Source organism: Tenrec ecaudatus, chromosome 5, assembly GCF_050624435.1.
Source record: "Tenrec ecaudatus isolate mTenEca1 chromosome 5, mTenEca1.hap1, whole genome shotgun sequence".
Classification (NCBI taxonomy): domain Eukaryota; kingdom Metazoa; phylum Chordata; class Mammalia; order Afrosoricida; family Tenrecidae; genus Tenrec; species Tenrec ecaudatus.
Window position 1 is genome coordinate 21,066,019 of NC_134534.1, and position 13,085 is coordinate 21,079,103.

The 13,085-nt window shown below is 52.4% G+C and overlaps 1 protein-coding gene across 1 annotated transcript in view; it reads left to right on the plus strand.

The window, feature by feature from the left end:
- The first annotated feature begins 8,363 nt into the window (after nucleotides 1–8,363).
- The window catches only part of EXT1 (exostosin glycosyltransferase 1), a 300,832-nt gene continuing 296,110 nt past the window's right edge, over nucleotides 8,364–13,085 (plus strand). The window contains exon 1 of the mRNA XM_075549340.1: nucleotides 8,364–10,017. Coding sequence (XP_075405455.1) covers nucleotides 9,056–10,017 — 962 coding nt within the window. The 5' untranslated portion in view covers nucleotides 8,364–9,055. The remainder of the gene's footprint in view (nucleotides 10,018–13,085) is intronic.

Here is a 13,085-nt window from a genome sequence, read left to right on the forward strand (position 1 = left end):
GGGTGAGGTGTGAAAGTTGTCAAAATCTAGTTTGCTACCTATCTATTTAACACACACACACAGATTAGAAACAACAACAACAAAAGAATGAGTATTTGAAGGACAGAAGTAGAGGTGGTAAATCTGGGAAATGAAACAGAAGAGCTGGGCGGACCGAAAGTGATGGCGAATTCGTCACTTGAAGAATGGTGGTGTTGGTTTAGCTTGTAAGTTTTCAGAATGAAGACTTCCTTTTCCAGGTAGACTTTTGTGGACATCCAAACCCAAACCAAACTTACTGCCCTTGAGTGGATTCCGACGTCTAGTGACCATATAGGACAGGGGAGAGCTGCCCCGTGGGTTTCTAAGACCCTAACTTTTGAGGGGAGGAGACAGAAAGCCTTGACTTTCTCCTTCGGATCAACTGGTGGTTTTGAACTGCTACCCTTGCAGTTTGTGGAAAAACGGAATTCAGACAGATGGCTTTTCCACCCAAGAATTTTTTGAAGCCCTTTCATCTCCATATGCATTTTCACTAACTTAGAATGGTTACAAGGGCCTTGAAACTGGCTCGGAGGTTTGCTTTGAAAATTCCAAGACTCCGAGAAATGGAGGAAATTCGACAAAAGACACAACTTGTGAAAACCCAGGACTGGTCTAAACAATGGACTGCGTGGTCCATCGTATCTGTGTGCGATTTGGCCCACATACTGCACACAGATCACCACTTTCAAATGGGTTTGACACTCCTGAAGTACGCACAGGTCACTGAAGCAGGATGAACATGATCTACCCTCCCTTTAAGGGGTCGGCTCCAGCTTTAAGATCTCATGGCCATTGTTGAGAGCACCGGTATTTGTTGTGCCTTGCATAATCCAAAGTTCTAAAATCTAATGGGGGGGAAAAGACTGACTCAAATTCTGGGTGACTTCCTGATTGCCGCACCTTCAGTCCTTGACATTTCCCATTCCCTCCATGGGTAACGAGATCTGCAAACCCCAACAGGGACCAACACACGCTGAGTGACTTCCTCCTCATAAATTATTACACAGGGCCAATTTTATTTATCGTGAATATTTCTTCCCAGGCCTATTTCTCCTTTTGTAAGGTGGAGTTCCCCCACCCCCACCCCCCATGGGGCCCGGGGCTGGGTGGCACATGCATTGTTCTGCGAATGAAAATCTCCAGGGGCAAAAGCAGGTACCCAGCGAGCCAGCAGGGTAGAGCTTCAGTACCTACCACCAGGGGTCAGTCAAATGTTTATAAGATGGCTAGGTGGCATCTGGGCAACTTCTTTGTCGTCACTGCAACTCAGAAAACACTCGCTGGCTTCTAACGGAAGCAATAGCCAGCCCCAAGAATATGCCAAGCCACCAGGCACATGCCAAGTATACGCATACAAGGCAGAGCTGCAGATGACTTAACCCAGGTTGATCTATCAAACCCTGGAGTTAAAGTTATAGAGAGAATTCTCCATCTTAATGTGTAGCATTAATAAACACTAAAGCAAGCTAGCCTGGCTCATGAGCTATCATTGGCTACGGGCCCAAAGGCTTGGACCCAAAGACGATTCTGGTGGTCGGAATTTCTGTGACATGGAAATAGGTCCTGAAGCTTCCCTTTTCTTCCTGGTTTGCCGGGCCATTGTAAAGAGTAAAGGCTTTCAAAAATATACATTAGATGAAGAAGCTTGAGGCGCTGCTTGTGCATTTGCCATTGAGAGAGCCAGGATGCTCTGTTAAAAATGGAAATCAGATCACATCACTGGCCTGCTGAACCCCTTGGGAGGCCTTCTCACCCCACCTGCACAAAATCCGCATGATTCACTTAGCAGGTAGTGCCAGGACATGATAAGGTTCCTGACGCCTCTCTGACCTCATCGCCTGCCTCTCTTCTCTGCCCTTGCTCCATTACAGCCCCATCGTCTTTCCTTCAGGTGCATTAAGCCCGTGAACCTCAGTGGGCTGCCTGGGCCTGTGGCCTCAGCATCAGATTCTTGGACTCCACCCCAGATCTGCAGAATCAGAAATGATGGGGGGAGGGCCCAGTAATGTGTATTTAAACAGGCCAATTGGGTGGTCATGATGCCTGTCGACGTTTTAGTACTACATTTCTAATTCACCAATCACATTCCTGCCACAGGACCATTGCAATGACCAGATACACAGCCTCCCTATTGCCTGGCATCCTGCTCCCGAGACTCCTCCCCCATCGTTATCTGTGAGCAGAAATGTGAAACTCCCAAGGAAACCTCTGCCAACCATCCTTCTCTAAGGTGAGTCTCCATATATCGGCTTCCCCATCACTACCTGTCTTACTACGTTTTCCATGTCTCCATAGAACTATCTGCAATTATCTTTTCATTTATTTACTTATGACTTTCTATCTCCTCCACTAGGTTGGAAGTGGATGCTTTGGTGGATTTTTATACCCTGGATCCCTGGTGTTTTTGGTGTTGTCAGGGCTACTGAGTCAGCTCTGACTCAGAGAGACACTGTGTACCACAATACCGCCCAGTCCTGCGCCAGGCTTTCCATTGTTAGTACGTGTGAGCCCATTGTTGCAGCCACTGTGTCAGTCCATCTTGTGGAAGGTCTGTTTTTTTTAGCTGCCCCTCTACTTTACCAGGCACGATGTCCTTTCCAGAGCCTGGTCCCTCCTGACAACACATCCAGAGTACGTGATATAAAGTTTCATCATCCTCAATTCTAAGGGGCATTCTGGCTCTACCCCTTCCAAGACAGGTTTGTTTGTTCTTCTGACAATTCATGATAGTTTCTATATGATTCATCAACACTGCAACCCAAGTGTCACCATTCCTTCCTGGTCTATCTTATTCATTGCCTTTCACAGAGTATGTTCTTAGTAAAAGGTTCTGAGAAAGAGGTTTTGCTCAGTCAGGTATAAACATCCTTGATTAAAGGAGACAAAGTACATTTCCACAGGAAGTGGCAAAGCCCTGGTGAGCAGTGAGAACATGAGGGCCAAATTCTCAATTATCCACTGAGAGTCAGCTGACCTTGGGCAAGTCATTTGACTAGGTTAGCATATGAGGAGGCCTGGTAGTATATTGGGTTATGTGTTGGGCTGTGAACCTCAAGGTCAGCAGTCCTAAACCCACAGCCAGTCCATGGGATAAAGATGAAGCTTTCTACTCTCATAAAGAGTAACAGTCATCCTTACTTTCTTACTCATTATTTATATTTTGTCCTTTATATTATTTTTTCCTTACCACCTTATTTTTTTTAATCGTTTCTGTTGGTTTCCCAGTTTGTGGCTGCATAGAGGTAATAACTGATCCAAGGGTGGGTGCAGGGGTAGGGAGTGGGTGATAGGGATGAAAAGGGGATTCCAGGAATTAAAAATGCAGATGGGAGGGGAAAGGGAGCTCTCCAACTGAGTGTACCACTCATTTTCAAGGCAATTTAACCACGGGGGTTGGTGGGGGTGGTGAAGGGGGAGATGTTCTCAAACTGATATAGTAAGAATGCCCCATTCTCCTTGATGTGATTGAACTACTGAATTGTGTGATATGTAAGTTCTGTGCCAATAAAACTGTTATAAAAAAGGAGGAGGAGGAAAAGGGGCACTTCTACCCTGTCCCGTAGGGTCACTATGGTCCAGAATTGACTTGCAGGCAGTGAGTGAATGGACCTGGGAGTGGTGGTGATTTTGCTTCCAGGCATTTGGTGATTTCTGGTGTCACAGCTGGAGGCGGGGCGGGAGGGGGAAGTGCCATTGGCTACAAAGGTAGCTAACATCTCACTGTGCAAAATAGTTCCTGGCACCAAAGAGCTATGGAGTACCAAATGTCCTTGGTGCTGAGGATGCTGCAGACCCTGAGCTGCTTCTCATAGGGCGGCGCTGTAACTCTTACGGGACTGGAACGCAGAGTGGCTGAGGGTTCATACTGCTAATGTGGAAGCTCTCGACCCGGGACCACAACCACTGCCCCGTCGGGGCTTCTTCTTTGGGGAACGTGCTGCCCAGATGCTCCCAGGATTGGGCCCTGAATTTTCTCCCTTATACCAGGTGGCTTCAAAATGTTTGGGGCGGGGGTGGGGGTGTGGTGGAAGTTTGTGGAACAATCTGATTCTCTTTTACTTCTGTTTCCTCATAATTAAAAAAAAACACTCTCCTATGTTGGCTATGTGATAAGTATTTGTTTAAAGCATGTGGGAATGTGAGCGCCTGCCCCAGGGTTCAACTTGTTTCCCTAGAACAGGGGAGAGGGATAGCGTTTGTGTGATCAGGTTTGTGAGGTGCCAAAGGGACGGTGTTTGTAAAGCACTTGACTGGGGATGTGACATGTGGGGAGATTGGCCTTGGCCTCAGTTAGTGTTTCCTGCTAGTCTGCTCTGGGGGCTGTCTCCCAGGATTGCCTCTGTCAGTCTCATTTCTCTTCCTTTCTAAGAGTGGAGACCTGGCTCCCTCCTCCCTAGGTGACTTCTGTTTTTGCGCCCTCCTGGGTTTGAACAGAATGTTAGGCGCTGCCCAGTCAGTTCTGAGGCCTCCCACCGTATGCCCAACAGAAGACAGCACTGCCTGGTCTGGTGCTACCCTCACCACTGTCCGTATGTTTGCGCCCATGGTGGCACCAATGTTGTCAAGCTATCTCACCAAGGACCTTTCTCCTCTTCTCTTTCTGCTTTAGCAAGCATGATGCCTTTCTCCGGGGACCGGTCTCTCCTGACAGCACATCCACAGGGTGTGAGATGAAAGCTGTCACCCTCGCGCTTCGAAGCGGCCTTCCAGCTGTCCTTATGCCAAGACAGATGTGTCTGTTCCTTTGGCAGCCCACGGTACTTTCAGTATTCTTTGCCCGCACCATCATTCAATTTTGCCCGCTGAAAGTGAGGACCTGAGGGCTGCAGCGTGCGTTCAGTCTGAATTACAACTCCAGGGAAAGAAGAAAAAAGAGTCGATTCTTTTGGAGGATGGGCCTATCCACGGCGCCTTGATGACCTCTCTGGGAAGGCCCCATTTGTACCCTGCCTTCTTTCCAGGGCTGTGCGGGAGGCCTTGCATGCAGATAGCCTGCTCTGAGTTTTCCGGAGGTCTTGGCAGAGAAGGAATTAGAAACCAAGGCAGACATTGATTAGAGTAGCTGGGCGAGGATCATGCGGGTGAGTTGCTGTGTTGTTTACAACAACCAAGAAAGGTCTCATTGGTGGCACTGGAGCAGAGACTTCAAAGAAGTGAAGGAATGGATTGTGGGACTGGATCAGACTATGCAAAGGCCTTGAAGGAAGGAGAGATATCTTTGGAGAGGCAACAATGGGGGTGGAGGAAAGGGAAGAATAAGAAACGAGTGAAGAGGGGTCTGATAAGGGTAGGTGGGGTCTGGAAAGACCCAGCAGGGCCTTGTCCCTTTGGTCTGTTATCTGAGGGAGAAAGGCTGGGCCTTTGACCAGAGGAATTCCATAACCTCACAGGCGCCCTTGCAGGATTGACACAGATTTGCCTCTGTGAAGAAAAACCTTCCCAGTCAATAACAGGAACCAAAGTCCTGTTTGGGGAGGGGACCGCTGGGTTTTCCCTCCCCTGCTTGTTTCAAGCACTGGCTTCAAGCAGAATTTGAGAGATTCACTCAAGCGTTCAAGGCATGGACTGAGTGTCAGCCAAAGCACCAACCAGGGTGCTGGGGAGGCAGGAGTCAGACAGATGGGGTCGCAGCTCTCAAGGAGCCCCGTCGACTGTGAGGGAACACATCTGGACAGATGGATTCCCACTACTGAGGAGACCTGGGGAAGGAGTAAAACAGGAGACGCCATGATGATGCTATTGTGGGGCTGCTTAGGATCCCAGAGGAATCCTGAAATGTGGAGTCTGGGCTCATGTTACCCGGATCAACTAATCGATGGTAAGAAAGAGGCTGGCAAGAAAGACAGAAGTCTTTCAGCTTTAGAGAGGGGGAAAGTGAGATGCACAGAGATGACACCACCCCCACAGAAGGGGCCAGCAGATCTGGGCTCCTCACTCAAGCTTCTCTTGTCAGTATGAAGGCTTCCCTGTCGACATACTCACTGCCATTGAGCGGATATCATCTCAGAGCGCCTTGGCAGGACACAGTAGCACTGCCCTTGTGGTTTTCTGAGACTTTCAATCTTTACCGGAGCAGAAAGCCTCATCTTTCTCCTGAGGAGTGACTGGCCTTTGAGGGAACGTGGAGGCGTGGGATTAGGGCATCAGTGATCACTAAATGAAGTCGAGCAGAATATGCCACAGCCTCCTCGGGAGACCTGAGTGTGTAACCCCACTGCCCCAACTTCCAGAGTCCAATCTGCACCCCGATGGGAACAGGAGGCTTCCTGGCCGGGATTTCTTTCAGCAGCCCAGGCTGGGGGCGCGGGGAGGGGGAGGTGAGGGGACTTGCTCAGTCCCTTGTTGCTGGGTCCCATATGGTTTCAATCACTGCCTTAATCCGGGTCTTGTCATCATCATTGTATTTGGAGGACAGCCGAATTCTCATTCCTGTCCCAGGTCTCTCCAAGGGCACACCATCAAGCCTAGAAAAGCGGCCTCATCACAGGAGGGCCACAAAGAGGGAGAGGTTGGAGGAATGTATAGTCATGTCCCACCCACGTCCCTTCCTCCCTTTATTAAAACAAATCTGAAACAACACTCTTCTGAAAGTTTCCACCAGGTCTGGGGATAGCTGTGCCCTGGGTCCACACCCCGCTGGGATTTTCTGTAGCCTTAGGGAAGCTGGGAAGTGTCTGTCCCTCACTCTTGGTCACTCCCATAATAAACAATCACTAAACAGCTTGCTGCCCCAGGCAACTGTTTGTCCAGCTTGGCTGGGCCCTGGGCCTGGGAGTGGGTGGTGTTCTAGAGAGCACAAGGCAGGCTCTGAGGCCAGGCTGATGGGCTCTGGGTGGATGTCCTCTTTGGGAGCCTAGCATATCTTTAAGGTTCTAGAAAACTTTTAAAAGGGTCCTGATTTTGACCAATAGTGAGAGTAGCCATATCAGGATGGTAAGGGGAAGGTCAGGCAAAAAGGGGAATCGATCACAGGGATCTACATATAACCCCCTCCCTGGGGCATGGACAGCAGAAGAGTGGGTAAAGGGAGATGACAGAGTAAGACATGACAAAGTAATAATTAATAAATTATCAAGGATATGTGAGAGAAGGGGTGTGGGGAGGGAGAGGAAAACTGAGCTGATACCAAGGGCTCATGTAGAAAAAAAATGATTTGGAAAGGATGGCAACGAATATACAAATGTGCTGGACACAATGGATGTATGTATGGATTGTGATGAGTTACAGCGTCCCCAATAAAAAGGTTTTTTTTAATGTCCTGATTTCAGCTGTCCAAAGACGGTTAGCTGTGGGTGCCAGGTTGGGGGGGGGGGGTGGTCAGGGAGCCAGGGGGTTAGGGAGCATGGTCTCACTATTTGCATTCTTTCCCAGTACGCGATCTTCCCACTTGGGAATCTCCCTTCTACCTTGGGTCAGCTGGCTGTTCTAGTCAGCCATCCCCAGGAGATGGCTCCTTACAAACCACCCGGACCACGAACGGCATCCAATCACCTTGGGGGCCGCCCCAAGCTCGAGGTGCCCGCTCCTCCGTACCCTTGGAAAACCTCTCCCCTCCTCGCTACAAAATGGGTGCTGGGGAGGGTCAGGCCGGGAGGTAAGGAGCTGTATGAGGATAAATGAAGATGTAGAAATGGGCGTCTCCTACCCTTAGCCCACAGTGACAGGCATGAAGAACTGCACCCATTCCTCTCATTTCTTTGGGGGTCGGGGGTGTCTCCCTGGAGAAGGAAGGTAAGGGGAAGGGGGCGCTCGGGGCGCGGGGTTTGGCGGTGAACAACGAGCGCCTCCAGGTCGGCGGCCGCTAATCTAGGAAAGACCCCCGCCCAGCACCCACCAGCCCTTCCCCGGTCTCTGTCAAGCCTTCTCGCAGGACCGCGCACCCTCTCCAGCCCCGGCTCCGGGAGGCGTTCCCGGCGGCGCTCGGGCCGCGGGTCCGGCCGTGCCTCCTTCCCCGCGGGAGGCGGGCGGCGCTGGGCTCCGGCGGGGCCCGAGCCGGGCGCGCGGAGGGTGCAGACACCAGGCCCGTCGGCGTCCCCGGGCCGCGCCGGAGCCCGGGCCGGGCCGGGCCGGGGGTTATGAATGGGCGCAGCGGAAGCCCCGCCCCGCCCGGACGTGACGCCCGGCCAATCGCCGCGCGGGCTGCGTGGATGGATGAGGTCAGCGCTGTCGTGTCGGGAATGGAATGTGTAAGTGTAACATTCAGAACCGGGTAACAGTCGGCGACCGAACGCGGCGGCCGGCGGCGATCGCGCGGGGGCCTGCGAAGCGTCGCTCGGGGCCGGCTCTGCTCGCGGGGAGGACGCGCCGCCGCCGCCGCCGCTGCCGCCGCCGCCGCCGCCGTCGCCGCCGCCGCTGCCGCCACCGCCGCCTAGCGCCGCCGGCCGGGCCGCCGTGCGCCCGGGGCCGGCCCCGCGAGCCGGGAGTCAGCGCCGGCGGAGTCTCGGAGCCGCTGCCCGAGGGGGGACAGAGCGATGCAGGGATTTGTGAGGTTACGGCGCGCCGGCTGCAGGATGCACTAGGCGGCTGGCCCGGGGCCCCGGCGCTGACTTGTTGGAACCGAGTGCTCGGCGCTGCACGGGAGAGTGGTGGATGAGTTGAAGTTGCTCTCCCGGGGCTCCTCGTCCACGCTGCCGGGAGGTATCCGAGAGGCCGGGCAGCCGCTCCGGCTGGCCAGTGATTGGGCACCGGGAGCTCTCTTTCCCCCCTCGCTTTCTTTTTTCCCCCGGTCTTGTTGCATGCCCGAAAATCACCGGCCGCTGCCCGCCCGCCCTGGGTGCGAGGTCTTCCGCTGCGCTCTCTCCCGTCCATTGTGCAAGCCAAAGATGAAAGACCGAAGGGGAGAAAGTTAACGAAATCGCCCACATGCGCTGGATCAGTCCACGGCTTGGGGAAAGGCATCCAGAGAAGGTGGGAGCGGAGAGTTTGAAGTCTTTACCGGCGGGAAGATGGCGGACTGGAGCTGAAAGTGTTGATTGGGAAACTTGGGTGATTCTTGTGTTTATTTACAATCCTCTTGACCCAGGCAGGACACATGCAGGCCAAAAAACGCTATTTCATCCTCCTCTCAGCTGGCTCTTGTCTCGCCCTTTTGTTTTATTTCGGAGGCGTCCAGTTTAGGGCTTTGAGGAGCCGCGGCCGGAGAGAGGAGTACAACGGTCGGAATGGCTTGCACCACCCGAGCCCGGATCATTTCTGGCCCCGCTTCCCGGACGCTCTGCGCCCCTTCGTTCCCTGGGAGCAATTGGAAAACGAGGACTCCAGCGCGCACATTTCCCACCGGCAGAAGCGAGACGCCAACTCGAGCATCTACAAAGGCAAGAGGTGCCGCATGGAGTCCTGCTTCGATTTCGCCCTTTGCAAGAAAAACGGCTTCAAAGTCTACGTGTACCCGCAGCAGAAAGGGGAGAAAATCGCCGAAAGTTACCGAAACATTCTAGCGGCCATCGAGGGCTCGCGGTTCTACACCTCGGACCCCAGCCAGGCGTGCCTCTTTGTCCTCAGTCTGGATACTTTAGACAGAGACCAGTTGTCCCCCCAGTACGTGCACAACCTGCGGTCCAAAGTGCAGGGCCTCCACTTGTGGAACAGCGGTAGGAACCACCTGATTTTTAATTTATACTCGGGCACTTGGCCTGACTACACCGAGGACGTGGGCTTTGACATCGGCCAGGCCATGCTCGCCAAGGCCAGCATCAGCACCGAGAACTTCCGACCCAACTTTGATGTCTCTCTTCCCCTCTTTTCTAAGGATCACCCCAGGACCGGAGGGGAGAGGGGGTTTTTGAAGTTTAACACCATCCCTCCTCTCAGGAAGTACATGCTGGTCTTCAAGGGGAAGAGGTACCTGACAGGGATAGGGTCTGACACCAGGAATGCCTTATATCACGTGCACAACGGGGAGGATGTGGTGCTGCTCACCACCTGCAAGCACGGCAAAGACTGGCAGAAACACAAGGACTCTCGCTGCGACCGAGACAACACCGAGTATGAGAAGTAAGTGGTCCGGCCGCTCTGGTGCCTCACGAGAGCCCTCCCTTCGCCCTGCCCTGGTGAAGCTGGGGTGGTGGGTGATGGTGTATTCCTCTACCCTGTTCTGAACCAGGGACTGAGGATCTGGGTGCCGACCTGGCAGAGTACACACAGAGGCAGGGGGTTCCAGTTCCTTGGGCAGACGGAAAATCTTGGAGCACTTGGCAGCCCAGGAGGCGGCAGTGGGAGCTCCCTCTTGCTTACAGCCTTTGGGACAGTGGGACTCTTTGGGAGGGTGTGGCTGTTAGCCATGTTTAGGGATGCTTCTTCACCTGCTGGTTCCGAAAGGTGTTTTCTGAGGGTCAGAATCTTCTTCCCCACAGGCCCGAGACTTTCTCCCAAGATCCTTTTTCAGGAGCAGGGGCAAGGGCTTGCTCTTCTCCGTCCTTATATGCTAGATTCCTCAGCCTGGAAGTTCCTTTTTCCACCACCCTGGGAATTCCTGTAGCCAGTGGAAAGTGTTTCATATTTATCCTAAATTTTACATGCTCGGGCTCCCCCATCTACCCACACCCCTCCAGCCAGGTCACTGGCATTTGTGAAAGGGGGCTGGAAGTTCATTGGGGCCTGTGTTCTTTGTACTCATCCGACCATCCATTCACTCATTCATTTATTCGTGCATTCAACTCCGCTTGCCAGGAGGACTTGTGTTTTGCTGTGGGCCTCAGCCCGACACCTAACTACAGCTTGAGCGCTGGTGCTGTAAACTCCAGGGGCTAATTTAGATTTCCCCCTTCCCCTTTGTCTCTCCTCATTTGCATGTAAATCGTGGACTGTTACTCTATGAATGGGTGTGAGATGCCTCTTCACCCTCCAGAGTGAGGCAAGTTTTGTCCAGTTGCTAAGTAACTGACTTGGTTACTTTGTAGCCTTTCGAATTCTTTCTAACTCCTTCTTAGAGACACAGTATCTGGCACCCTGGACTGAGGGGGTCCCAGCAAGCCCCTAAATCTAGTTAACCTGCGAATCCTGCCCTGCAGGTCCTCTTATCTGGCTGTATGTGAGTGAGTACGTGATGGAGTGAAGTTCAAAGGTGCCCGGAAGAACCAGTTAAAAACCAGAGCAACCTTGTGCCGGCGGGGAAGGCCAGAGGACCTCTTGGTTGAGCCCCAGGGGCCAGCAGGTTTTGTGATGGATTCCTGCAGCACTGCTGACCTGATGTGAACAGGAAGGGGCAGGGTGGGAACTGAGTCCTGAGATGAAAGCTCCGATTGTTGTCGGTGGGTGCCCTCCGACCCCAGGACCTCTGGCGGAGTGACAGAAAGAGGAATTACCGTCCTACGACATGGGGCCAGAGTGGGAATGGGAGACCAGCGCCGCAAACATCCTCTCCCCGACCCCTCATACCTTTTGCTTTCCAAGCACAAGGGAAGCTTGAGGCGAGGGTCAGTTAGGGATGTAGATTTTCCCCCTTGGCCATGGCAACTTGTGCCTGGGTATTGCCTGGGTGCCAAGGAGGCGCTGGGTTAGACTTTTCCTTATGGGAGCAACAGAAACTCCTGTTAACGAACTGCTTTGTTTATCCAACATTTACATTAACCTATTCCTGTGGGTGCTTGTCTGAAAAAAAAAAAAAACCCAACTGCTTATAGCCTTTCAGGAATTTCTTTGTCTGGCTTATGGTGGAGTAACCTGAGATGCAGTCTAACCTCTCTGCCTCTTCTGAAGTAAGTCTCACCAAAATTTGTAGAAGGAGCCTGGGGCTTCATCCTCCAAATGGGCTGAAGGGAGGAATTCCACCTGAGACCTTTGAATTCTCCACCCAACCTAACACCCTGTCTTCTAGTATCTTCCCAAGAGAAATATGAAATCTGCACGTTTCTTCTTCTAGAGTTTGGCAGTGATGAGAAAGGGGGTGGGGTGGGGGGTTAGGGAGATGGGAAGGGGGGGCTTCCCTTGAAAGTTTAATTTTCCTAATTAGATTGAACTAATTTTTGTCCTCTTTGTAATCAGGCCAAGAATTCTGACACCCACATCCTAGGCTTGGTTTATGTCGAAAGACCACAAGGGGTCAGGACCTCCAGGCTGGGGCACTGCTCACAGTGGCATTAAGGAAGAAGCTGCCTTGCTCTTTCTCCCTTGAGCAGCTTCGCGCTTGAATTTTCTCCCATTTCCCGTTTGCCCGCCTTCCAGCCCTAATCAAGCCAAAGATGACAGGGGCAGGGCTGGCGAATGCTTGTCCTCACTAGCCTGGTCCACCTGGGGTCTTAGCTGGCTGCGTTCCTAGGATGCCTCTGTCTTTGAGGGGTGGAACCTGCAAACCTTGTTGCCATTTTCTGTGGACTTTGGAGCACGTGGCGATGAAGAAGGACGCCGGAAAGGCGGTGACAAGAAGGGTGCAGACTCTTGGGTGTGGGCCTAGCAGTGTGTGCCCTGCTTAACGGGCTGGTGGCACCGGTGAGTCCTCTTCGTTGGTCTTGTCTGTGTGAGACACAAAACTCCTCAAATGAATTCCTCCTCTCCTGTGCTTGGGAAGCGGGGTGGGTGTGCAGGTAGGGAGGCTGGGTCCAGGGAAGTAAGTTGGGCTTTCTACTGACATGTCCTGGTGACTTTTGACTTGTCACTTTGAACGTGATCCTCTTGTGGAATGGGTTTGAGACGGCTTCAGGGGCGCCATAAGCATTCATTTGGTCATGGCTTGTTTAAAAATGAAAGGTCGATTTTTGTCTCTTTCTTTTTATGAATACCGGCCTACGGAAAAGCATCCATCCCATTTGTGCCCTCAAGCAACCACTTGTAAGCTTGCTTTCAACTTGTTTCACTGTGTTTTCGTTGAATCGCTTCCGACTGGTGGCCGAGGGTCATTGTAGCACTGTGCTCCGTAGGGTTTTCACTGACTGATTTTTCATCTCCAGGCCTTTCTTCTGATGTGCCTCTCGGCAGACCCAAACCTTCACCTCTGGTTAGCAGATGAGTGCATTCACCATTGGCACCACCCAGGATCTGAGGACTGGATTGAAAATGGATGGCACTATTATGGTTAGCAAGTGTTCTTGTGGCATCGTGTTTATATGTTGGGTTCCTAGCCATAA